The 27,788-nt window shown below is 42.4% G+C and overlaps 1 protein-coding gene across 2 annotated transcripts in view; it reads right to left on the reverse strand.

Moving 5' to 3' along the window:
• Positions 1 to 3,311: 3,311 nt before the first annotated feature.
• Positions 3,312 to 27,788, reverse strand: part of brf1b (BRF1 RNA polymerase III transcription initiation factor subunit b) — a 70,459-nt gene continuing 45,982 nt past the window's right edge. For both annotated transcript variants that reach the window (XM_057352794.1, XM_057352793.1), the window contains exons 17-19: positions 7,941 to 7,995; positions 4,385 to 4,568; positions 3,312 to 4,039 (exon numbers count right to left, since the gene is read on the reverse strand). In XM_057352794.1, coding sequence (XP_057208777.1) covers positions 4,002 to 4,039; positions 4,385 to 4,568; positions 7,941 to 7,995 — 277 coding nt within the window. In that variant the 3' untranslated portion in view covers positions 3,312 to 4,001. The remainder of the gene's footprint in view (positions 4,040 to 4,384; positions 4,569 to 7,940; positions 7,996 to 27,788) is intronic.

Here is a 27,788-nt window from a genome sequence, read left to right on the forward strand (position 1 = left end):
CTAGTTACTAATTACATATTCAATAGTGTAATTAGATTACTGTACAAATGACTCTCTCCAAAAAGTATTTAATTACTTATTTCTAATTACTTTCTATATCAGACACGAAACGACTCTTAATTCATTCATATAAATAATATAAAACTATATAACGTACTCTTATTAACTGACTAAAGTATTGCAAATGTGAGAAAGATACATTAATTTGTGCATTTTAAACTTTGAATTTTAATGTCAATTCCACTATTGTATACATTACACAGTATTTAGTTCAATTACATCCGAAGTAACTGTTATTAAATTACAGAAAATAAGAGTAATCCCTTACTTTACTTTTTTAAGGGAAAAGTAATGAAATTACAGTCACTAATTACTTAGTAACTAGTTACACCCAACACTGCATATGTGTTTGGGATGGTTCACTCAAAAAAATATATAAAATATATATACTGTGACTCTCAGTGGTTTAGTGTCCATACAATGGAAGTCAATGGGGGCCAGTGTTGTTTACTTACCAACATTCTTCAAAATGTCTTCTTTTGTGATCTGCAGAAGAAAGAAAATCATACAGGTTTGGAATGACATGAGAGTGAGTAAATGAAGAAAGAATTTTCATTTTAGTGTGAACTATCCCTTTAAGCAAAACACTCTGTCCTCCATTTTAAACAAATCTTGCGATTTTTCCTGTTCTCTATAATCTGCACACACAACCTATATATAGACCTATATATAAATACATATTTAGATTGTCCCTGACCACAGTGAGGTTTAGGGAGGTCATGTTAGCTTTGGCCAGGACGTTTGTGTGTGCTCACCTGAGCCCAGTGGAGTGTGTTTATTCAGATTGGACAGATGAGCTATCTGCCAGCACACAGCATACGTGAGAACAGTCAACCTGTATAAATCACCCAGCCATCTAGCCTTAACCTCCAGGACACATCTTGCCTGCGGCTCACATGCAGATGATTATGCGTTGCTGGCTTTACTGTAGCTCAGAGCAGTCTGATCATAACAGAAGACTTGAGAGGATGCAAACAGCACTGACAATTTTAGCATAAACGTTTAGGGGTTGTAATAATCACTTACTCATTACAAACTTCATCATTATCATCAGTGTGTCTAATGAGTGCCATAAGACATTATCATCCATTATGTTCCACTTATTGTCTATGGACAGCATCTGCAGCATGATGTCCATTATCACAGGCAGTGAATTCAATTAACCCCTTAGTTACAAATGACGAGGAACGAAGGATGTATTTTTGGTGGAAAATGTGTACTGTACATGAATTTGTGCATTTGTGTCCTGAGACTGATTGACAGTTTTATAAGTGGCTAAAAAAGGTGATTTTTCTATATGAAAACTATACATTAAAAGTATAGTTTACCCGAAAATGAAAATTCGTTCATCTTTTACTCACCCTCGTGTCATTTCAAACCTGTATGACAAGATATTTGGGTATCTCGGGAACTAAATAATACTGGCTCCCATTGACTTCCATTGTATAGACACAAAACCACTGAGACATGTCTCATGTTTTGAATGACATGATGGTGAATAAATGATATTTTTTTGTGTGTGAACTATCCCTTTAATATCACAAGACTGGCGGATAAAACCTAACCACTTTATCTAAGCACCCCCAGTTTTAGTAAATGGATCATGGCTTACTGTGAATAAGGGCATTTTCACAATAGTGTTGGTAACTAAAAACCTTTAAGCTAACGTGACGTTGCATCCAATCTGACAAGTGACAGTACCTACTGTACTATAACTCAAAGACCACAGTCATATGACTTAAAGACCATCCATACTTTTAGCATGAATCATGAAGGATAAATCGCTTCAATACTTGAGGCTACAGTTTAAGAAAAATCAAATAATGGAATACTTAAAGGTCCAGTGTATGAATTGTAGCTGTGTCATCTAGTGGTGAGGTTGTGAATTGCAACCAACAATTGTTTTTGCTCATCATGTTTTTGCTTCTTTGCCGAATGAGATAACGTATTTATGAAACGCGCTCTGTAGAGCAGTTTGTCCCTTTAGGGCTACTGTAGAAACAACATGGCTAATTTCATGCAAGGGGACCCTCGGTGTATGTAGATTGGAATGGCTTTCTAAGGTAATGAAAACAAAACACTTCATTATGGAAGGTCTTTATACACCTCTGAACACATAGTTCACCAAGTATGTCACATGGACGGATGTTGGTTGTTGGCTTTGTTCCGAGAGGTCCTTGTAATTAATATAACAGCCCGGCTGAAACCAGACTACTGCAGGTCTATAGTCAGACAGAGTGGGTAGAAATTAGACCTCAATGCTTTGAAGAACTGAACCTGATACAGTTGAAGTATAAGCACGTTGAACCTGCATCGGTGGACGAATCAAATCAAATGAGAGTGACGGGCTGCAGCGCTGCACAACCGAATCATTATGGTATCCTCTTACTCTTCAGTGTGATCACTAGAGCGCTTAAATGGCCCAAAACAAGTGCTTTGAAAAGCAAACACTGGACCTGCGTTCAGGAATTTCCCACTTTAAGGGATACTGCTCTGCTGCGCATGAATTCAGCCTTTCACACAGTTTGACTACTAGTTATTTGGTTATTTAGAGGCAAGCGGTTGAGTTACATCTCTTTGGAGTCTCATCATAATGAGCAATCTGTTGATGAGCTGTGTCATGGCATACGAGATCCATCGCATTCATCTGACCTCGGGCTTATAAAAATCCAATATCATTGGCCATTAAGTTAGTCACAAATTGGAAAAAGTTACTCCAGGTTGCAGTGGTTGCTTTGCGGTTCGTGCTTTGTGCACAAAGGCATCAAGCTCGATTCTGATAATGAAATTCCGGCTGATGAATGTCAGTCTTGAAGCACCTTGACCATGTCTCCGGAAGAAATCTGATTTGAGACATTAGCGACGGTATCAGTAACAGTCGCATGACGTGCTGTTAAGAAAGCAGAAGCTGGCATCATACATTAGCCACATACATCTGAGAGTGTGTATGAGACTGTACAGTAGCAGATTGGAAAAGAGAAAAAAGAACATGTAGGGAATACATAAAAAGCAGTCATGAAAATGAAGTTATAAATTAAGTTGTAACAGCCTGCTGGGAAGTGAAATATTAACTCGAGCCTTGAAAACCAAACCAAAACATCAAAAGGGAAATGGTTGAGAGAGACTAACTATTTTATAGTCAAACACATTCACACAGAGCTGTTATGTTTGCAACTATTATGGGTCAATCGATAAATCCAGACCGCTCACACCCACAAAAGCTTTTGAGGAGCTTAAGGAAGCCGACATCGTGGAGACGATGTGAATTTATTTACATACATTTAAAAGTTCAAATCACGTTTCTCCCATTACAGAAGCTGGTGTTTACTCTGAAATCTGATGATGCTGACTGATTATTCAAATGACAATAAATCTACACTGAGAAAAACATAATTACATTACAGTACAACACAGAGGATCATTTACTTTTACACAGACTGACGAAATATAACACTTGACAAAATACTGTTTTATATACAAATATACAGACGTACACATCATTTGGTCCCAGCAGATAAATACAGCATACAAAGTAAACTAAAATCATACTATTGTACTAAAATAGTAAAAATAAAAAAACTATAAAATGTACAAGTTAAGCAATAGAAAAACTGTGTGGTAAAAGTTAAATTGAAGAAATAGCCTTCTTGTCAGAAGAATATGTCATGAGTTTTGGTGCACTAGTTGTAAATGTAAAATACACATTGCTTTCCATTGGTTACTACTTGTTTTTCAGTCTGAAGCTGCCAGTTGTTCTTCTCACACAATGACTCACTCATCACACAGATACCGCAGTTCAAGCAGGCACATAATAAATATTGAGAAAGGGTGACCTTTTGTAAACGGGCGTCGTGTTATAGCTTTGTCACATGTGCTTCAAACGCTTTCCTCTTGCTCTCTTTGCAAGGCAGACAAAGCACTAAAAGACATCGCTGGACAGACTAGAAGACCTCTTCTTCTTCAACTTCACAGCCATAGTCTGTAAAAAGACAAAGATGTGAATGAATTCTGGGGTTTCTGGATAAATGGTGAATGCGGCAGATTAGATTAGATGGTAGAGTGCAACCCGGACACTTCTGTGATAAGCGAGTATTTGTAGATGTATGACTTTTAGAGGAGAAGAGATAGATGCCGTTTATCAAGATGATAAACACTCCAAATGCAGTCTGCCACAAAGTGCTAGAGAGTTGCGGCCCACTTAACATTAAACAATTTGTCAAAATGAAGAGCCAGACCTTAGAGCTAATCTAGAAAACCCTTGATCGTCCAACCCTTGAACCGCGACTTCATTATCCACAGCTATGATGCGCTGTGACATACTGACCGTGTCCACCTATCAGCTGCACGGCGCTAACACAAGACTCCTCTGGCTCTTCTTCGTTCTCCTCCTCTTCCTCAGCTGGTTCCTCGTACGCCACGGGGCCACTTTCAACCACAGGGGGAGGGGTTGGGGCAACTGAGGGCTCGGGGGTGGCGGGAGGCAACATCATGTGGATGTTGGGGGTGACCTAAAAGAAATAATGGTAATATTTTATAATAAGGTTGCATTTGTTAACAATTAGGTGGGTCATTCTCACGAAACCACTGAAACACCATGGTAGTAAAGATTTGAATTATAAAACATTATAATTCTATAACACAAAACATGATCATAAAAATCATAATTGTGTTCTCTACCTTGCAAAAAGCTTAATTTTAACATAGAAATGATTTTTTTATGTATTTTATTGCTTTTTCTGCTAGCTCTTGACTCTAGTGCACTGCATGTTGTAATTATAACACATCCTGATTTGTCTGGAGTATTTTGTAATTTAAACAACGTAAAATTAAAATATTCTTACAAAACCATTGGATGTTCTACTAGATGTTCTCAAATGACAAAAAAATCACTGACAGAATATTAACGTATATTAAAATTGAGGAAATAGTGAAAAAAAGAAGTGTCCACAACTGATGTTCTCACCCTCCGTAACATTTTTAAAGGGCTGTTTAAACATACACATAGATATTTAAATAAAAGTTCGATTTTATGTGAAGGAACACATCTACCAGTACGTTTCAAATGGCATACAGGTTAACCGATTACTTTTTAATTTTTTCATGGTTAAAAGCTTCATATTCTCTTGTCACGCTGTGTAAATGACTTTTCATTCTCATTACCAATACAGGTTGTTTTCCGCATTTAATTGTTAACCGCAAAGAAAATATATTTTCTATTAAAATATAATTAATTAATGTCTTATTATGTATGATTAATAAAAACGTGCTTGGCCATCATGGCTTCGCTTTTTTTAGCAACACATGCCATGGCATTGACATTTTTAACTAGTTATGGTAATGAGAATTTTTAGGGCCTTTTTATGAAAAGAAAAATGTTCAAAATTGTGTTAAACTGTCAGTATAAGTTTTGAAATAGTGCTTTTAGACATGTCATACCTTGTTTAAAATGAATTACAAGGAAATGTGTTGATGCGAGTGTTTTTAACAAAATCATTTTTGACCTATTGAAACCAAGATTTTGTGAGAATCACCCAGGTAATTAGTTAGCAAACATGAACAAACAATGAACAATACTTCTGCAGCATTTATTAATCTTAGTTCATTTTAATTTTAGCATCATAATTATGTAACTGTTAACATTAGTTAAAGGAGCAATTTTAGCGTGTCACTCAACTCCTCCCCCCTCCCTTTCGAAGCACTACGTCAACTGACAAACGAGGACAAACATTTCGCCAGATTTTTGCTTCTTAGCTGAACGAGAAAATGTATTTACAAAACGCCCTCTGTGGGGCTACTATAGAAACAACACGGCGAATTCCATGTAAGGGGACCTGCGTATATGTAGATAGAAATAGCTTATTCTAAGATAGTAATAACATAACGCTTCATTATGTAAGGTCTTTATACACCTCTGAAAACATAGTTATGTATATTACATTGCATTTCTGTCAATAGACCCTCTAAAAAATTACACACTGGACCTTAATGCACCATGAACTAACATAAATAATTGTATTGACATTAACAAACATTAATAAATGCTGAAACTGCTCCTTGTTTGTTCATGTTAACATATAAAATCATATTGTAAAGTGTGTAAAATGTTACAGAAATAATTATCTAACGAAAACAGCAAAAACCACAAAAATAATGGTATACACTGTGGTGACTTAATCTAATTGTTCACAAACAGAAACAAAAACAGAACATCAAAAGTTGCAATATATTAAACACATATATTGGTATCGGTTGGCACTGTGATGCACTGATATGTGTATGTTGAAATGTGGTACCCATGTTGGTGATGCAGGTTTGAATCTGGCCTGCAACATGATCCATTTCACCTTATTGTAGTAAAAGAAAAACCGAGTAAATCACAAAGAAGTCCGAATAATTCAGGGCAACGTTTCCCAGCAGGCATCTGAGGAAGGAAGTACTGCTCAGGGGAAGCAGAGGCCTAAATCAATTATCGTGTTGTGAAAATCTGAGGAAGTGCATGAGTCTCAGTGGTAATTATAGCACAGACGTGCTGCTGTACCGTGAGGCCACTCTTCAGGCGTTGCCAGTGAAAGGGAAACAGCAGCAGTGGGGTTTTAGTAATAGCAGGAGGCCTGCAGCTCACCTGTGGGTTACACCCTGAGCCGGTCACCCGGGCTGGTGCGCTAATGATCTTCTTAAGAACATGACATGCACTTGCAATCTGTTTAGTTCAGCTATAAAGTAAAAATATGTAATTATAGCAACATCAGTTTTTTTTTTCATAGCTCTTCTGTGTAATATACAGAAACTAAGAGCCCCTTATGCACGTCTCGAACAAAGTATGAAATCGTGCCCTTTTGTTCTTTCTTTGCAGGAAATAAGAGAGCACTGCTAATGATTCCTTGTTAAGAATGACTCTCTGTGAAATGCATAATACATTATGTAACACTTATTAATTTCAGAATGTCCCAGCAGCCAATGACAAAAGCAATTCGGCACCAACCTGTATGAGACGGCAGGGCTGTTGCGTAGCGACAGGGAAAGCTGACCGCCACGATCTTTTCTCCTTACTCGAAAAACCCACTTTGTGAATAAATACAAGCCACATTGTTCTCTGACTGATGAAGTGGGGCAGTAAGCACATCACCAAAACATCAAATGATGCAGCTTTAACATTATCATCACATATATCGACTTCGGATTAAACGTGCTGAAATGTACTATATATACCATATTTACGCTGTGTACCAATTAGCTGGTCTAATATTAGCCACCATGATATTTAGTTTATTATCATGACAGATTTAGAGCGAAGGGTTAAGCAGGGTTAGCATGCTTGGGCCAAGCGATTTTATTTTGGTCTCTAAGTAGATAGTCATGAAATATTGCTCATTAGGTCAATGAGAAAATAGACCACGAGCGCTTACTGATGCAGTAATCACATTAGCTCTTGGGTTATGAAATGAGGTGCATACAAGAACACTGTTGATTTAATCTTTGTAATTGCATTAAGTATTTGAAGATAAGAGCCTGCTAATATTTTTACGCACTGCACTGCTTTTAAAAAGGGACGTGGAGAGCAACAAGTATGGCTTTGCATGTACACCATGAGTATACTCTCATGTCATTCCAAATCTGTATGACTTTCATTCTTCTGCAGAACACAAAAGAAGATATTTTAAAGAACGTTGGTAACCAAACAACATCGGACCCCATTGACTACCATTGCATGGACACAAAACCACCGACACATTTCTCAAAATATCTTCTTTTGTTCCACATAAGAACAAGTCATATACAGGTTTTGAATGACATGAGGGTAAATAAACGATGACAGACTTAAATTTTTTGCATGAACTTTCCCTTTAAAAGTGATAATAAAGTGCTGTCATTTAACCTACCGGTTTGGCTTCTGTCCTCTTCTTCTTGGGTACTGATGATATCAAAGGGCGGAGCCTAAAGAAAGCAAGAAGAAAGAAAAAAATCTGTGAATCATTTTCCACATCACCTCATATAGATGATTTAAAGAGAGCATTAATGAGCTCACGACCGACCTAATTTGCCTTCTAAAAATATGAAAATATGAAGCATACATTTTACTGCAGATTACTGAGGCATATCTAAAGCTCTGGATTCACACTGAGACCTGCACTATTGGGGCTAAAGAAGCCCTGTGGCATTGATGAAATGCTTAGCTTACATTTCCCAGCGAATGGATTTAAACATCAAACACCGGCACTATTTAGGGCTAATATTAAAGAGACTGGCATAAAACATTAATTCGTTTTATGGGGGAAGGGAAAAGAGGAAGTGAAGAACATTCTGAAATTAAGGAGGTTTTGGTTAGGCTACATGTTAGTGTTATTTGAACCTTAAAGGTGCTGTGTGTAATTTTCTGGAGGATCTATTAATATAATTGCTATAAATATAAATGTAATATACATAACTATGTGCTCAGAGGTGTATAAAGACCTTCCATAATGATGTGTTATGTTTTTATGACATTAGAATGAGAGATTTCTATCGACATACACTGCGGGTCCCCTTGCACGGAATTCGCCATGTTGTTTCTACAGTAGCCCTAAATGGACAAACTGCTCTACAGAACGTGCTTCATAAATATGTTATCTCCTTCGGCAAAGAAGTGAATCTTAGTCCATCTTAATCTTAAAAATCTTAGTGCTTATCAGCCGCTGTTGTGCGTTGAATGGGAGGAATGGAGTGAGCCGTTGGTTGCAATTCACAACCTCACCACTAGACACCGGTAAATTTCATACACTGGACCTTTAAAGACAAGAAATGTTATTATTATTTATGATGGGCTAGACGTTTAAAATAGCCTTCAAAAGATTAGAGTTAAATTTAGACACTTGTATTTTTATTGTTGTAACTTACAGACCACTTCGCAAGATGTGAACGTTGGACCAGAAGCACTTCTGATTTCAGTTTTTATTGATTTTCTTTTTTTTATCTGTCCTTCTGAAAACCTTGTATCTCCATATTTTGTGATTTTTATTTTTTGCCATAAATCATCATTATTAGTCGCCCCTATTGTTCGTCACTGGGTTTTGCAAATATCTAACCAATAAAAAGTATTAAAAAGTGCTTGTCAACTTTGACAACACTGTATTACATTTTTGAAAAAGTACAGTGAAAAACAGCGAATTTGGACATCCAAGGTTTTGGAAGGACAGCAACGATATATAATAAAATCTTAGATGTTTGTTTAACATTTTGATTCAGTTATAATTGTTCAGTTGGTTGTATGTGATGGTATTTTAATAACTTGAAGTGCTACAATAATAATAAAAATGTGTAAACAGGTGTAAACAAAGTCTCGCCACTGACATATCCCCTGTGAGGGATCTTAAAGGAACAGTGCACCCAAAAATGAAAATTCTGTCTTCATTTACTCACCCTCATGCTTTTCCAAATCTGTATACATTTATACCATTGACTACCGTATTGGGGGAAAAATACTTTTGAAGAATTTTTTGAAAAAATTACTATTTTGAAGAATGTAGAAAAGCAAACAGTTCTGGGGCACTTTTGACTATTGTCATTTTTCCTACTGTGATAATCAATGGTGGCCAAGAACTGTTTGGTTACAAGCATTCTTCCAAATATCTTTCTCTGTGTTCATCACAACAAAGAAATTTATACAGATTTGGAACAACTCGATGGTGAGTAAATGATGACAGAATTTCCATTTTTGGGTGAAATTTTCCTTTAATACATAAATTCATTTATTATTCATTTGAAACTTGTTAGAAAGCTTGACCAACACAGTCAAAACATAAAAACAGAGTGAATTCTTCATTCTGTGCTACGAGTGAGTTCTGTTGTAACAAGATGTCTTCATTTATTGTATAGCCTCCTTGCAAATATATTGTTGTATTATACTACGCAAAATGCAGCTTCGCAACCAAAGCATTGTGTAAGCATACGCAACAACTTACAGGAAGTGGCACACAAATGCACATACACCAGGAATACAAACACAAGATAAAGTGCAGGAAAACTGGGCAGCAACTGCTGCTCCCTGCTGAGATCTCCCCGGGGACTCTGGGTGAATGCTTTGATAAGGGAGCATGCTTCTAATTAATCTGCTTAAGGAAGTAAGAGACAGAGAGAGAGACTTTCAGGCGAAGACACATTGGGGCTTCCTTTGTCATAATTCTTTGGGGGTGGCGACCTACATTAGCCATCTGCTGTCCAATCAGAGTTGAGTTTTGTCTGTTTTGGCCAGATCTGCTCTGTGCACCAGTGTCCTGGGCCTGATACACACCCTCAACATCACTCTAGCATTAGGATTATCCAACACATTACTGAAAAACACAATCACCCCCGAGCGGTCTCGTAAAGTGAATAGTCTCTGGAAGAGGTGCAGATCCAACAACCCAAGTGTGACTAATACACTTACAAATCTTCAGCCGTAGAAGTGGAATGGCCTCCAGCTGAATCTACAACACAGACTGTGTATTGGATTGAAAAATGTAGCTAATCTTACAACAACAAATGCACGAGAGCCTGAACGGAACTGGAGACGCCTCGTCAAAAGAAAAGAACAGAAGTCCTTGGTAGGAAGTTCAAGCGATTGTTTTCTGTTCTTCAAAGGCAGTCAAGGGCGAAGCGAGTCGAACGACGGCAGAAATCACTGAGATGTAATAAGGACCTCAAAACACTGACATAGAATAAAAGTGTCTGATATTAATTCACATTCAAGTAAGTGTTATTTAAACTATTGGACCACCCCTTCTCCAAAATCCCACCCTTATGTCAGCAAACTGGACCTCTCAAAATGATTGACAGATGATGAGCACCTCAACGTTGTCTGATTGTCACGGATAGCGTGGAGAAGAACCCAATTGCAGGCAGGCAGTGAAGGGGTTAACAAGGAAGACTTTAATGTACACAAAAACAGAAACCAAAACACCCACAATGGGGAAAAAACTAAACTGAGGCTAATACAATAAAACAAAAACTTCCCACGACGGGGCAAGACAAAACAAGGTCCAAATAATAAGAATAATATAATAACAAAATACAAACGCTAGACGGGGAGCAGGAACAGGAGCAAGGCACGAGACTGGGTAAGAACAGCACGTACACGACACAAAGCACACATCGAACGAAATACACGAGCAACAAGACATTGAAACAAGAGGGCATTTTAAAGGAGAGACAATCGAAGGATAACGACACAGGGCAGGTGAGGGTAATCAGACACGGCCGGGAAACAATACAGGAAACGAGAGGAGCGGGGCCAATGACAAGACACGAGAAAACACATGAGAAGTAAAAACATAGACAACTCATGGTTTTCTCAAATAAAACATAAGGCTTTGTCATGGCTCTGCCACAGGACCAAGAAAAACATGACTAAATGAAGCAGAGCCATGACACTGATTGGTTAATCAATAGACCGTCACACAGTTTACAATGCTGTGTGTGATTTCTCAGTGTCATCTGTAATGTAGAAGACATAAAAAAATAAGCTTGCCACACCTTTAAGATTTCGAAATGCATCTTATTTAAAACTAACTACACAATAAACTTACAACACCACTCCTTTCAATACAGCAAGGCACTATAATTCAAATAGCAACCCAATTCTACTTTTTTTTTACAATTATAAGTACATACAATTATATTTTTTGCAGCACTAAACAAGCACTATATTTTAATATAATATAACAATCTAACATATAATAATATAATAACTTATAATAATATAATAAAACAACATATCAATATAATAATATAACAACAGTTTTGAAAAAGTGATTTTTTTTCACTTTACTAGGATCTGGATTTTCATTGGTTGAAATAAAACATTTTCTTGTAAGACACAATTAAAACAACATTGTCAGCATCAAAACCGCTCCTTTCCTAAAAAATATAAACTTCATTTTCAAAACTTCATTTTTAGTGTTGTGTAAACCTTTTTATTATTTATGATGGGCTATATGTTTAGAGTAGCCTATCAAATTAGCTTTACAAGTCATTTTTTCAATTCACTCTTTTAAATTTTGTCCAGGGGTAAGTGTTGTTGTAACTTATAAAAATGAGTTAAGTTAATCTTTTAACGTATTTTAATACCTTGATGTAAAGCAAAAAAAGAATCTAAAAAATTTAACGTAGTTAGTTGAAAAGCCAATTTGATTGCACTTGAAAATTTTCACTTGTTTAAATAAAAGATTTAGTTATTCTATTCTATTCTATTCAATAAAATTGAATTGAGTTATAAAACCACATCGTCAGCATCCTAAACAATTTTAACTTCCGTCTCTGAGTAACATAATTTTTTATTCCACAAAATAAACTTATTTCTGTAAAAAAAGTGTAATGAACGATGCAAAAAGCATTTAAAATGTCTACATCATGTTTTATAATTACCCAAAAATCAAATATGTCTGTCAATTTGGAATATTAAGAACTAAACCGTGACACACCAGTCACTTCACTGAATACATGCTGGCTAAAAAATAAATAATAATTCCTTTACAAACCATCTGTTTTAAAATCCACATCATCTGAATATCATGACATTGATGTCTTTCAAAAAAGAATGTGAAAAAGACACGGAAATATTTACTGTACATGCATTTCCTTCTCAGTTGTTATATAATCTATAATATTTATAAAATTATAATATTTTAATATCTCATCTCCTTCATGGACGGCTGTTTATGATACAGTGTTAGGATGCAGCTTCCTATGTAGACAGTCAGGCAGCTGAACAGGGTTTGGAACGGAGCCCTTATCTCACAGTTTGATGAAAATGTTCAGACATTCTCACTTTGACGCAAACACACTTACACCGGCTCCTACTACTGTAACTACTGACCATCCCCGTGGGTATTCTGTATAAATCACTGATGCAATTTATGACAGACCGTCTGCTGTTCTCTAAACCCATTACAATCAGTCTGCTCGGCACGCGGGCGGCACGGAGGCCCTTTAACTGGACCAAATTTAACAGTAAAATCTCCAGTGTCAGATGGGCAAAGCACTGTAAACACATCTAAGTATTCTACAAGAGCTCTTTCATGTTTTTAATAGTAGGCATCTGTGACATCAGAGAGAGAAAAAGAGAAGAGGACAGTTTAGATACATGTATCTCAGGGACAAGCTCTAAATGTGACTGTTGAACTCTTGTTTTCCCATCTCTGTCTCCACTACACTGCCCTTTATGCCCGGTAGAGGCTGACCACATCACAACACAACCCCCCATGAACCCCTGGGCACCACACTCACATATTACACACACGACTGAGAGTGACACTGAGCTGAACGGCCTCTGACATGTGACCCGGGCCACTGAACAGTGAGGGCTATGTATGTGTACAGAGGTCAAAGGTCAAGATATTGTATATTGAGATCCCAAAGTCTGAGAAATCTGTGATTTCTTTTACTGACCTGAAAACCAACTGAATTACTGAGTCGCTACTCAAATGTACGCATGGAGCATGTTAACCAAGGTCAGGTCTTCTTTCTTCCAATGAAGCACACAAAACGTTTGAAATGCTTTTCAAATGATAATCAAACTGGGAAAACATGGTTCATTTACTTGTGCGTGTTGTTTTCATTAAAAAGATTGTGCACCATATATAAACTTCTTGTATTAGCAAGAGCTGCTGAGTTTGACTATAACTTGACCACTGTTATGCATATAATAATTCTAGAGTAATTCTAGAACGACAATGTTTAGATGATTGGTAAAAAAGTTATATTTGATTGTGTTACCATGACCGAGGAAGAAGTCATTTTCAGTTTTGGTTTTAAGCCAAGTGCATCCTGAATTTTCGGTATCCGCCCAGAATTTTCATTTTGGTGCATCAGTAGTTTATTCATTACTATCAAGTACATGTAAGTATTTCTAACATAAGCCATAACTTATCTTAAACTATCGAGCTGGTGAGGGTGATCTTTTGGTGGGACCTACAGGTTTAAATCAGTATTGAATATGCAACAAAATTCAACTTAATTTTGCTATTAAGACCTAAGACTATCTTTAAATTTAGAGGAAGGATCGGCACATTCACACGTTGAAACATGAGGTTTGCGTCAGCAGCTGTGCACTGTTTCCCCTCTGAGGACTTTCACAGGTGTCTGGAATCAGGAGAAAGTGTGACGTCAAAACCAGTGGATCTGCTGTGGATCTGGAACATAACTGTGACATCTTTACTGTATAATAAATTACAGTAACCAGATGGGTAACCTGCATTATTGAACAGAGTGCTACATTTTGGGTGTCCCTTTTGTGACCTCCCAAAGAGAGGTAAAACAAGGCAATCCACAGGTCAGACGGGGTGCCCTCAGGGCTGAGAGGGTGAGGCTGGTGAGGGCGCCTGGACTCTATGCCAAGCTCCGGACCCCCACTCCCTCGGCTGCTGCTCACGCCCGGGGCCAGATGGTGGATGAGCTGGCTAATGGAGCGAATTCATGCAAGACAAATTTGCCCACTTAACAATCAATCCCAACGCTGCTCTGTCATCAATAATTTCTCAGGATCTCTCCGAACTCTTTCAAAGGCAGACTGAAATACTGATGCCGGCATCATCTTTCAGGATTTTGACTGATAAATAAAGATTTAAACAAGGTTGCAAAGAATCAAATGCATGTAGGATCATTCAATATGTAGTGTAAAACATGCATTCAAGAAATTCCAACCCGGTCTCATGAATTGCGTATAAATAACACGCTGTTGCATTATCGTGAAATACGTACGCCAAAGTTAGATTTTGCGTGCACCTTGCTGGAGAGCAGCCATTTTGAAACGTACATGAAGAGGAAACACTGAAATAATTAAAATAATACTGTTAGGTTTAGGGTTTGGGTTAGGGTAGAGGTTATAATATGCATGCACGCTAACATTAAGTTTAGGGTTTGGGTTAGGGGACAGGTTAATAAGACAAATTGCCGGTTAATATGCACGCGCGCTAAATTGGCGTATCATATGCACGCAAAATCTAACTTTGGCGTACGTATTTCACAATAATGCAATGCGCGTGTTATTTATACGCAATTCATGAGACTGGGTTCGAAATTCACAACGATACCAACTTCATTGTAGGATTCATTAGATTATTAATTATGACTTAGATTATTATAATCATGATATTATTTTGTGCAAAGACTGAAACATTTGTTTAAATAGTCTAAAGATTGGCATTATTCATATTATATTATTTCCACTATTATATTATTCATCCAATATTATATTATATTATACTAAAATTATATTATATTATTGTTACAAAGATGTGACTATAAATTGTATTTTAATGTGCCAAAATGCAGCACTGCTTGCGGTAAAACAACAAGGCTTACTTCTTAAAAATATACTATAAATCACAACATTAAAAATGATGTATGTACAATTTACTTGTTACATTTAAAAAAAGTGCTTTAAATCCTAACATGGCCGTCTTTATTCATATTGTTGTAAGCAACGTTTTTATAAAAAAGTAAAAGAAAGTCAAACCAAAGAGAGTCTTTATTCTAGTGAAAATCACTGTAACACATGGCCACTTATGATGAAAGCTTTGGAACTTTAGGTCTAAATTTACACAGTCGTTTCCCATCCGCCAACTGCACATTAAACACACGTGTAACTCTAGCCACAAAGTATGAATGACTATTTAAGTACCAAAGCAAACAGACTATTCACATATGGGATATATATATAACGTAGAAGGCCGCAAGACGGAAATCAAACACGTCCCCTATTACTACTTATGGGCTTTGTAGCTAGGCAACAAATTTAAGCACCTCTCTATGTGAAAGAAATTCTGGCCCGATCTCAAGCATTTCGTAGGGAGCACTTTTGCTCTGCCGGGCCCATATGCCAGTCTGTCAATAATGCATGTGGATGAAACTTGACGGGGTGGTGGGGGGGGGGGTTGAGTAATATTTCTGTTGAGCCAATATCACACGGCAGCTGGCTTTGTGTAAATAAATCTAAGGGGGGAGAGGGGCTTCGGGAGCCACTATGCAGCTGTAATCCCCGTTCTCCAGCTGGGTGTACCAGCGTTTAAGTTGTAAGAGTAATCGGAGAACAGATTGAAGGGCGGGTTGGAATTTGAAAGGCTTTCATCAAATTTTGATGGTGGATTAAATCACATACATAATTCAGAAGAAATTAATCAAAATAGGAGTGTCACAATATTCCGGTATTGGTGATAACTGTGATTTTAAAAACCATGATTGTCAATATTGTTTTTAATACTACACATATGATAAGCTTCCATTTAATATGTTGCCCTAAGAGCCAGGGTTACAAACTCTCTATCTGCCTCCCTACAAATAAACAAAAATAAAGATGATTTTGACTGATAGAGTAGCATAATCTATTTTTTATTTCAATAGATATAGCGATAAATTCTTTAGGCCACAGTGTAGTCAAAGTCTGATATTGTGACAACCCTAAACCAAAAGCTTTATGCATTTATATGTAAACTAAATCTTAAAGGGATAGTTCACCCAAAAATAAAAATTCTGTCATCATTTACTCCTATATAAATGTCTTTGTTCTGTTAAACACAAAGAAAGATATTTGTAAGAATGTTAGCAATTTTCAGTTCTGTGACATCATCCACTACGATAGTTGGAAAAAAAATGGCATATTTTTTTGTTCTGTTGAGCACAAAGTGAGATATTTTGAAGAATTTAGGACACAAACAGTTCTGGGGCACCTTTGACTACCATTTAATTTTTCCTACTATGGCAGTCAATGATGCTAAAATTGCTAACATTCTTCCAAATATCTTTCTCTAGGTTCATCAGAACAAAGCAACTTATACAGGTATGAAATGACATGAGGGTGAGCAAATAATGACAGAATTGACAACTATCACTTTAATCCCACCTGGCAAAAAAAGAAGGCATATTTGAGCAACAACAAAAAAAGAGAGAGGGAAATAAACAGACATTTGTAAGATACACCGCCTTCTTGAATGTCAGGCACTCAAGAAAGCATAGAAGGGAGGTAAACAAAAGTGAACAGCAGTAAAAGTCACAAGGATTCAAACCAGTGCAGTCTTTAATAACCTATAAAAGCCAATCACTATTTGCCGTTTATAAACAAGGCTCGACCCACCTCAGAAACAGTTGCACAGCTAAAAAACAGCAATAATAACCTTTACATATAATTTTTTAACTTATATAAAACAGTGGGAAACATTGTACTGAGGCACACAGTGGCAGCAACAAACAAAACGTCCCAAACAAAAAGCAGTAGTTTAGTACCGAGCATCCACTTCCTGAAGGACAAAGCCATTATGCATTCAGCTCCTAACAGAACTGGCATGATGAAGGAGATACGGAGGGAAGACATGCAATCTGACCCCAGAGGAGGGAACCATTAAGGCCCAGTGGTTTCCACACCTTCTGGTGACAAGGCATCTTATCACACATCCTGCAGGCTACTGTGAAAAGCCCCCGGAGACCTGACTGGGGGACACAGCTTGGAGAGACAAAGGTCCAAGTAAGACATGATTATCCTTTTAACTGTCCTTCCAGCAGTACAGTACAACAGAGGAGATGAATCTGTGACCGAGTTCACAACAGTGACTGTGTTGGGGGTCATTTCTCAATGCAGTAGGTTTCACTTTGATTTTACGTTGATATATGGTGACTGGGTGCCAGACGTGACAACACAGGGACAGACATAACCCGGCACAGACATATTTTACAATGACAGTATGACTTAAAAACAGATCATGCATACTCGTATCGTATCTTTTCTCAACAACAATGGTCTGGAGGCCCGGGGCCAGTGTGAGAGAGTTTCAAACCATAGCTGACAAAACCATCATTTAAATACCCTCAGTCTTATTTTACCAATAAAATGTATTACTACTAATAATAATTTGCTAATCTAACACTTGTGTTTTTATGTCTTCCTATAAGATTAAGATTAAATGGAGAGCAAATGAAAACGTTCACGTAAATCACTTGCGTCTCCGATATTTTGCTTAAAGTCCCACTGCATTCGATAATTTTATTACTCAAAACTCATCTTTTAGCATTAAAATAGCATATGTAAAAAGTTTTTCCTGGTTCCTATGTAAGTCGTAAGGATCACTCTCGAGTCCTTTTAATTTCAACAAATTATAGCATGTTTTAGTCTCGCTTTCCTTGTTTCTCCTATTGAAAGCAGCCATTTTGCTGAGTGTTTTGCCACCCAAGGGGGCGTGGTCCAGTGTGGTCACATAGGAAAGTGACGTCAACGCATACCCTCTATATAATATACTTACTTATGTTTTCAGAGGTGTATAACACCTTACGTAATGAGGCGTTATGTTTTTATGACCTTAGAATGAGCTTTTTCTATCTACATACACCGCGGGTACCCTTACATTGAATTCGCCGTGTTGTTTCTACAGCAGCCCTAAAGGGACAAACTGCTATACAGAGCGCGTTTCGTAAATACGTTATCTTCTCCGGCAAAGAAGCGAAAACGTGACAACATCTTAAGCCACTGTAGTGCTTCGAAAGGGAGGGGTGGAGTGAGGGGTTGCAATTCGCAACCTCCCCCCTAGATGCCATTAAATTTCATTCACTGGACCTGTAAAGGGATACTTCACCCAAAATTCTAAAATTGTTGTGTGTATGTGAAACTTTTTGTGTAAACATACCCTTGTAGTGGCTGTATTAAAATGACAAAAACAATAGTGGGTTGATAATAGTTTAGCTTGTAACAATAATGTTTGATTTTGTGTTAAGCCCTGGTCACACATGCTTCCATTGACTTCCATTCATACACATGCAAATGTGGCAGACCGGAGACGCAAGCCCGTCCGAAGATATTTCGCATTTGGCTGCGTAGCAAAGTTCAAGTTTGGTGAACTCTGACCTGCGAATTTGCGTCACGTGAGTGTGTGAGACCAACAGAAGATCAAAACGTCACAGATAGACCTCTCGGTAAAGACATTTAAAAGATGGAGGATATCCCGCCCATTTTCGCAGCACCGTCCGAACGGATTTCGCATGCTCAAAGTCTAGTCTGACTGCGGCTTTAGGTTGGACAATTTGAAGCACACAACATTACCACCTCTACAGTGTGCGATTTAAGTTAAGCTGTCTTCATTGGTTCACTGTTGCTCAGGTGCTGGTCAGTTCCTTTCATTTAATGTAAACGTGCTGTGTAGTCATTTCAAGGACGGTCTCCTTGGAGTGACCTGTGGGTTATGCTTTGCTCAAGGCCACAATTATAAAGCGTTCTCTCAGGAACCCACAGTTGACAGATGTCCCCTCAATACTTGCCTCACTGACATTACAGCCCAGAGCCTTAGGCAATAAGCCAACCCACCTCCACACCTTTCCCTCACCTCAGCAGATGCTACAAGGGCTAAGTTTCGCAGGTGATACCAAGAAGGCCTTCTCTAAAGCCCCTCTTTACCATCTGCTCCAGAGTCACAGAGGGAGGTTGACTCAGTCACATCGCTCCTCTCAAGCTGTCTCAGCAGGCGTCTTCTCCCACTCATCATGCCTGACTGCCTCAAGAACTGTTAATAGAAATGTATCTCTTCTAGTAGCATGGAGCAGGTAAGCATGTGCAGATGTTACCAGGATTGCTGGTGATAGATTCTCCGGTGCACTCTTCTCGGCACCTTGAGGTTTTGATCTCTGTCGTACACGAAGCGCCACCGTTTTTGCGAAAGCTGTTACTAAGCAGCAGTCCCTTAGATGAGAAGAAAATTGCTACTTGCTCCATGGAGGCTCAGCAGCATGTCAAATGCTTGGTGTGTGATCGGTTCAGGGCGTTCTCACTCCCACACACTGTTTTGTTTTGGTCGTAGGCAATGATTAAGAAATGGCTTCGACTGCACAATGGATGGTGACTATAAATAAGAGGAGTAGCCTGTGTGAGACGGTTATGTTGAGTTTGGGGATTTTATTACTTTGTACATGCACACTACGAAAACGATCAAAATGTTTACACAGATCCGCAAAAAACATACACATGCCAAAAGTACGTTTTAAATACCATTTGTTGGCGTATTTGCGTGTTTAGCATTTGACATAATTATGTTAAAGGAAAAGTTCACCCAAGATGAAAATTCTGTCATCATTTACTCACCCGCTTGTCATTTCAAATTTGTATGACTTACAGTATATTCTTCTGCAGAACACAAAAGAAGATATTTTGAAGAATGATGGTAAGCGAACAACAACAGTACCCATTGACTTGCATTGGTTTTGTTTCCATACAATAGAAGTGAATGGGTACTCCCGTTGTTTGATTACCAACATTCTCAAAATATCTCCTTTTGTGTTCTGCAGAAGAAGAAAGTCATACAGGTTTGAAATGACATGAGGGTGAGGAAATGATAAAAGAAGTTTCATTTTTGGGTGAACTATCCCTTTAATAATGTTGCCGCCAGTCGAAGTAATGCAGGAAATACTGTTTATAAGTATGTTATTTAGCACAAACACACAGTTCTGTGGGCCGCCTTTGTTGTTTTGGTTATACTCAAGCATGCTATTAGACTGAACACATTATACACATGCACAGAACGTCACCATTTTCACAAATTTGCGTTTTTTAGTTTACATGTAAATGATTCTTTCATTATCAATTTGCTTTTTTTGCATTTCGAAGCACACTTTTTAGGCCGCAAAAACACCATTGCTGTGCACACTGACAGCAAATACGCATCAAAAGTTTTCAGCTTTTAGTTGAAAATGTTGTCGTTTAAACATACCCTAAAACTAGTTTTTTTCTCACTAGTGGTCTAAATGCTTCTCCACAGAACGTGATTCCCATCAGCAGGATGTGGCTCCCTCATTCCTGCCACCAGACATCCTCTGGACTCGAAGATCTCAACCCACTGATAAATGACTTCCTTAAACAAAGGAGCCTTCCATGCTGAGAGACCCAACCAAAAAACATTTCACTGAGCTTTGAGGTCGGGAATCAGGCACAGGATTCTCGCCATTGAGGCCTAACAGATCCTTCCTGGTGTGTCGTACTCGGCTTTAGTTAGATCACAAGTGATCTTCTGTGACAACTCTTCAGAAACCTACTTTACCACAGCCAGCCATGCTGGTCCTGGGTCAGTGTGACGGAGCTAGCAACAAACCAAATGACTCATACCGCAATTCTCGTTGCTAGGAGGTATAAAGGGGTTTTGGCGACAAGGAGCTCCATTGAATTGAACAGAGTGACAAACTCCACAGTGGGTTGCCTTGGTTTCCGGCCATCTAACACACATGTCAATGGGTTCTAACAGTATGAACTTTAAGGGTCCACTGTAATATAAAGTGAAAAGCCATGCTAACGTTGGGGTGGAAACAATGACATTTAGTGTGGGAAACAGGGCATGGTCAAACAGAGAGGAAGGAGGCCGCAATGGGGGTCTGCGAAACGCATTAGGACGCCCCGCTAACTGGCTATTTCTGAATGCGTCTGGCAAAATAAATAAGAGGTGCTGTGTGAACTTTACTCAGCGTTGGCCTGGTAAAAAGCACAACCCAGGAAGGACTAACTTGTGACCACTGACCCTAAGCTAACATTTACAAATCAATTTTCACTCATGCTGGAGTGGAACTAGAAAACCACACTAGATACGTCAAGAGTTGAAATATGTATACTTCTGACTAGCAAGTACCCAGGGTTGATGTTACGTCCCAAATCGTGAGTCTGATTTCAAAGCAGTAGCTGTGTAAACCAAAGATCAGAAATGAGATCAGACAGCACGCTAGATCTGGGAGGCAAAACGTTCTGTCAGGCTGTCACGTTCTCTGAGGTATACAGAGAAGAGATCCACAGGCAGGTCATCTTCATGCGCTGAGATCAGATTTGCACTTCAGAAAGCAAATCTCGCCAGTTCTAAAAACCGTAAGCCTTTAGACAAGTGTAAAAATGGGAGGATGACAAGGATGTCTGCTCTTTTCAAGGAGTGCTGTTAGTTTAGTGGTTGTGCAGAGGTTTAATCTGGTTGCTGTTGTGTAAGGGTGGTAAAGGTGGAGGAAAGTCTATACCAGTATACCAGAGCGAATGGAGGGGTCACTAATTATTACTATTTAAAATAAAACACTACCGTCCATAACATTCATTTAATTTGTTTATTCTCAAAAAGTAGGAAAGAACTGTCAACAAGAACAAACACAAGTGTATATGTACATTCGTGGTATTAACGGTCACTCTCCTTCAGCTGATTCTAATCAGGCGGTTGATTCACGTTGTATCATGGGAAAAAGTAAGTGAGCGAGTGTACAAAATCAGAGTGCATTGTTGTGGTTAAAAAGTAGTGAACGAATGTAGGGAATAAGTTGTTCACTCAGAATTCAGACAACACTACAAAATGGCGGACACCCGATTTAGTGCACTATACGAGATAGGGGCGAATTCAGACACAGCTACAGAGTTTGTTTTAAATGGATGGATGATGAGGTAGGGATGTTGCTGCGGGTAACACAAGACTATGAAGTCGCTGAGTAACTGCGAGTAATTAAATATTCCGTACTGAATTGACATCAAGGCTGCCAAACTAGAAAGCATGAGTGAAAAATGTGTCATAGTTTTTAAAAGCCTCTGTTTTCCTCATCCACACTACAACGCGAAAACTGTGTTCCCTTTCTGTCGGTCGCTCGACGTTGTGTCGAACCGACAGAATGGGGTTTGTCTTGAGAACCTATCATCTTCTGAGTATTTAGAAAAGGCCAATGAAAATTGGCGAATGAAATTTGCATGCCGGGCTCCTCCCCGGATGTCCGGGTATAAGAGGGAAGCCGGCGTGCTCATTCATCCACCTTTTGTTCTTCAGAGCCTACGCATCTGATGAGCTTCTCTACGATCTTGGTGATCTTTCTTTCTGCTGGAATCTACGACGTGGACAGCGGACGGTCCCTTCCTGCAGTGACTCTCCCCTGGGCGTCTCGGCAGTTCCGGAGGTGTTCGAGCAAATTTCCTTTTCTAAAAGAGCAAATTTCTCCAGCGTGTCTTGTCCCGCTGTTCTCATGGGTGCAACACACTCATCGAGGAGGGGGACGGACACAATGCCTGCTTCCAGTACGCTGGGGCAGACGTTGTGGATACGTCCTGCCCGCACTGCGGGCGGTGACGATTCAGACGTTGCGTCACAGGTGGCTGTGTTCCCGCGGGACTCAGCCACCACCTCATTTGCTCCCCGTTCCGTGGCGGCAGGACTACGGCCCTGCCGTCCGCTACGGCAAGCAGCGAGGGTGATATGAGGATTACTGTGAGCGATAATCCGCCAGCCACGGGCTCATGGACCGTTCACACCTCGTCTCGCTCGTCTGACCGTTCCCCAGGAGACGGTCCGCCGTCTTATTCCTCAATCATGTATTCGGACACGATGCGTGATGGTGAGATGTCTCTTGCAGCATCGGGGGGTGACTGCCATCCGGAGCGACGATTCCTCGGGCTCCCTCCCTCGGGGGGTCGAGCCCAGGGAAAAGCGGACGTCGAGATGTCGGCCATGCTTTCCCGGGCCACCGTGAGTGTTGGGTTGCAGTGCCCGCACTGCCTCTCCCGGCGCTCGCGGCTGGCTACATGGCGCCTCGGGTTTGAGCGCGGCTCCAAGTGCCGTGTTTACCGGAAGTGCATGAGGAACTTTGTAAGACCTAGAACGCCCCTTCCCGGCACGTTTCACGTCAAACAAAGTTCTGTCACCCTCTCTTCCCTCGAGGTTGAGACAGCTGGAGGATACGTCGGTGTCCCCCAGGTGGAGTATGCCACCGCGGTGCACTCGTGCCCGTAGGTGGCGGCCACCAGTGGGGGCTCGACCTAGACTCCCGTCCAAAGCATGTGGTGTCTCGGCATCTCTGGTGTCGAGAGCTTACATTGCGGCGGACCAAGCTGCCTCCTCTCTCCACACTATTGAGAGAGCTCCACGAGGGTAAGACCGACCCAGCGCTTATGCAGGAACTCCGCACCGCCACCGACCTCTCTCTACGGGTGACCAAGGTGACCACGCGGGCCCTGGGTCGGACGATGTCCACACTTGTGGTCCATGAGAAACTCCTCTGGCCGATCCTTGCGCAGATGAGTAACACTGAGAAGGTCCGCTTTCTCGATGCACCCGTCTCGCAAGGGGGGGCTGGTTGGTGTTACTGTCGAGCCGCAGCGGCCCCGCTCACCCCCCGCCCGACGGGGGGCGCGAGACCCGCACGCGGCCTCCCCGGAGGGTTCTCGACAGTAAAAAAGCAGTCCTCCGTGCCGCAACTCGGCCGCCTCGGCCGTCGAGTCCCGTGCACTGTCTGCTTCCCAGCAGCCCTGGTCCTCTTCGACGCCCTCCACTGGAGGAGCAGCGAAGAGGAGACCATCGCCCCATCAGCAGCCGCGGCGAAGCGGCTGTCATGGGAAGACCTCAGGGGGATCGAGGCTACCATTGGGCCCGACCCCAGCCACATTGCTGGGAAGTCGGATAGGGACGGATCCTGCCCCGTCTCTCCATCTGCTGGCCCCCTCCGGGGGGCTAGCGCCCACTTACTCTCAAAAAAAGGAGAGTTTCCTCTCTCTCTGGGTTACCTCAGCCGCTCTCACCCTCTGCACGACGGTGAACGGCAAACTCGACTTCGGGCCGAGGTTGCCACCCTTCTGGTGAAGGGAGTGATCGAGCCCGTCTCACCAGCCGAGATGTTCAACGGGTTTTACAGCCTGTACTTCATTGTCCCCAAGAAAGGCGGGGGGTTGCGCCCTATCTTGGGTCTGTGTGTTCTGAACAGGCACCTACACTATAGCTGCCTTTCAGGTTGATCACGCAGAAGCGCATCCTGACGTCCGTCAGGTGTCAGGACCGGTTCATGGCAGTTGACCTGAAGGACACGTACTTCATGTCTCGATCCTCCCTCGACATCGGCCGTTCCGACGGTTCGCGTTCGAGGGACGGGCATATCGGTACAGGGTCCTCCCCTTCGGTCTGTCCCTGTCTCCACAAGTCCTTACTAAGGTCGTGTAAGCCGCGCTCCTTCCCCGTAGGGAAGGAGGTGTGCAGGTACTAACTATCTCGACGACTGGCTCAAGTTTGGCACACTATCGAGATCGGTTGTGTACACACAGGGACCTAGTTCTCCGGCACCTTGATCGGTGGGGCTACAGGTCAACTGAGAAAAGAGCAAGCTCTCCCCGGTGCAGAGCATCCTCTTTCTCGGTAGGGAACTCGACTCTGTCCTCACGAGCGGCCCCACTCATATTACAGTGGGGGGGCGCGAGACCTGCGACGAGGAAGCCCGCACCCTCGCGGCCTTCCAGAGGCAGCGCGACTGACTAGCGCGCCCGATCAGTGTTGAACTGCCTGAAGATCAGACAGTCAGCGGTCCCCCTGTAACAAGAGGCTCCTGGGATTCATGGCATCCTCGGCGGGGGTGGTCCCCCTCGGGTCAATGCACATACGACCGCTCCAACACTGGTTGCAGAGTCAAGTTCCTTGGAGAGCGTGGCACACCGGCAGCAGGCGTATGGTCACACGCTTTTCTGCCGACACACCCTAACCCCCTGGTCTCCATGACCTTCTTGCGGACAGGGGTCCACTTTGGGAAGCCTCCCTGCAAGGTTGGGGTGCCGTGTGCAACGGGCAAGCAGTGTCGTGGCGGTGGACGGGCCCCCGCCACGACACGTAGCCTCACAGCAGCTAACATGACTCGCCCGACGCCTCCTCCTCTGGAGTCAGCAGGTGATCAGCTCCCTGCGAGCCACACACATCCCAGGCGTCCTGAACCAGACAGCCGATGCGCTCTCTCGTCAGTCGACGCCTCGCGGAGAGTGGCGACTCCCTCCCCGCGCAGCCGGCTCATTTGGGGCAGTTCGGCCAGGCACAGGTGGTCCTGTTGCCTCCCCGGACTCCACCCATTGTCCGCTTTGGTACTCCCTGTCCGAGGTACCCTCGGCACGGATGCCCTTGCGCACAGCTGGCCGCGGGACAAGCGGAAGTACGCTTCCCCCCAGTGAGCCTCATTGCACAGGTCCTGTGCAAGGCCAGGGAAGAGGAGCATCAAGTGGTACTAGTTACGCCCCTTCGGCCTAACCAGGACTTGGTTCTCGGAGCTGAGGCTCTGACAACAACTCCCCCCTGGCCGCTCCCCCTGGCGGACAGCTTCCCCAGGGGAAGGGGCACGTTACGGCATCCCAGGCAAAACCTGGTCTCCATGTCTGGACGGGACGAGGAGATCCTGAGTGACCCACCCCCGGTCCGGTTGGGACGTCACTCAGGCTAGGGCTTCGGCCACTGGGCGGCTATACGCCCATAGGTGGCGCCTCTTCTCGTCCTGGTGCTCTTCTCGGCGAGAAGACCCGCGGAGTTGCTCGGTCGGGTACGAGCTGTCCCGTCCTCAAGAGAGACGGGGGAGTAACCTCTCCCCCTCCACACTGGGAATGTATGTAGCCGCTACGGCCGCTCATCATGACCCAAGTGCTGGGTAGCCTCTGGGACAGCACGACCTGGTCATTAGGTTCCTAAGGGGCGCGAGAGGGTGACCACCTTATCCGCGCTCCGTACCCTCTTGCGACCTAGGTGGCGGGCCTCAAGAGGCCCCGCCCCCTTCGAGCCTCTCGGGGTTGCCGCTCTTTCTCAGTCTTGATAAAGACGGCTTTCCGCATGGCGCTCACCTCCAAGAGGGTAGGGGATCTACAAGCACCCTCCGTGTCCACAGATTGCCTAGAACTCGGGGCCGGGATTCTCACGTTATCTTGAGACCCCGCCCCGGCTACGTGCCCAAGGTTCCCACCACTCTCCCGAGAGACCAGGTGGTGAACCTGCAGGCGCTCCCCACCGGGGAGGAAGACCCAACCTATCCGTGTTGTGTCCAGTACGCGCACGGCGCCTCTACTTGGACCGCACGCAGAGCCCAGAAGCTCTGAGCAGCTCTTTGTCTGTTTCGGAGGTCAGCAGGAGGGCTGTCTCCAAACAGAGGCTGGCGCACTGGATCGTGGATGCCCTCGTTAGGGCATACCGATCTCATTTCGCCCCTGCCCGTTGGGGGTGAGGCACACCCCTCATGGGCACTGGCTCAGGGCGCCTCTCTGGCAGACATCTGCGGAGCTGCGGGTTGGGCTATGCCTAACAACTCCGTGAGGTTCTAATACCTACGCGCGGAACCGGTGTCAGCCCGCATCCTGGCAAGGTGTGGGACCGGCAGCCGGTAGGGCGTACGCCTGCGGAAGCCCTTCCCCCTCCGGGGGGAGCAGTGGCGATCCCGCCTCACTTCTTTCCCCTCGGGTAAAGAACAGGCATTCCATCCATCACTAAGCACCCTTCCAGGGGACAGGCTGGGCAGAGCAGCCCTGCCCCCTTAGGCCGGGGAACAGTTGAGTTATCTCCCACATAGCTCTAACCGGACCTAGTGCTCCAGACGTGGTAACCCCCCCTCCGTGGGCTGTTCCGTCTGATGTATCCTCATGAATGGTTCCCACCTTGGCAACCCATGACCTCCCCAGGTGGACTCCCACCTTGCGGTTAACTCCTGCAGTCCGCACATTCTTCCCATGAGTTCTCCCCTGATGGTGAGACCATGTGGTGTCTCCACTAATTCCTCCCTACGGTAGGTAGTGGCCTCTGCAGCGTTTTTTCCCCCCAGGGGGGAATAATGCTTACCCAGTGGCCCGTACGGTGCCGGGCGGCTTCTCGCCATTTAGAGAATCAGGCCTCCGCCCGTGACGGCCGGCGTTAGGGGGCTTCCCAACTTTTTGTGGAAAGCTCTGGGTCCCCCTTCCTCTCCACTGGAAGGTCATAATTTCGCGCTAGCGTGTTCGTCTGACTCGCCCAGGCCAGTCAACG

This window comes from Triplophysa rosa, linkage group LG15, assembly GCF_024868665.1.
Source record: "Triplophysa rosa linkage group LG15, Trosa_1v2, whole genome shotgun sequence".
Classification (NCBI taxonomy): domain Eukaryota; kingdom Metazoa; phylum Chordata; class Actinopteri; order Cypriniformes; family Nemacheilidae; genus Triplophysa; species Triplophysa rosa.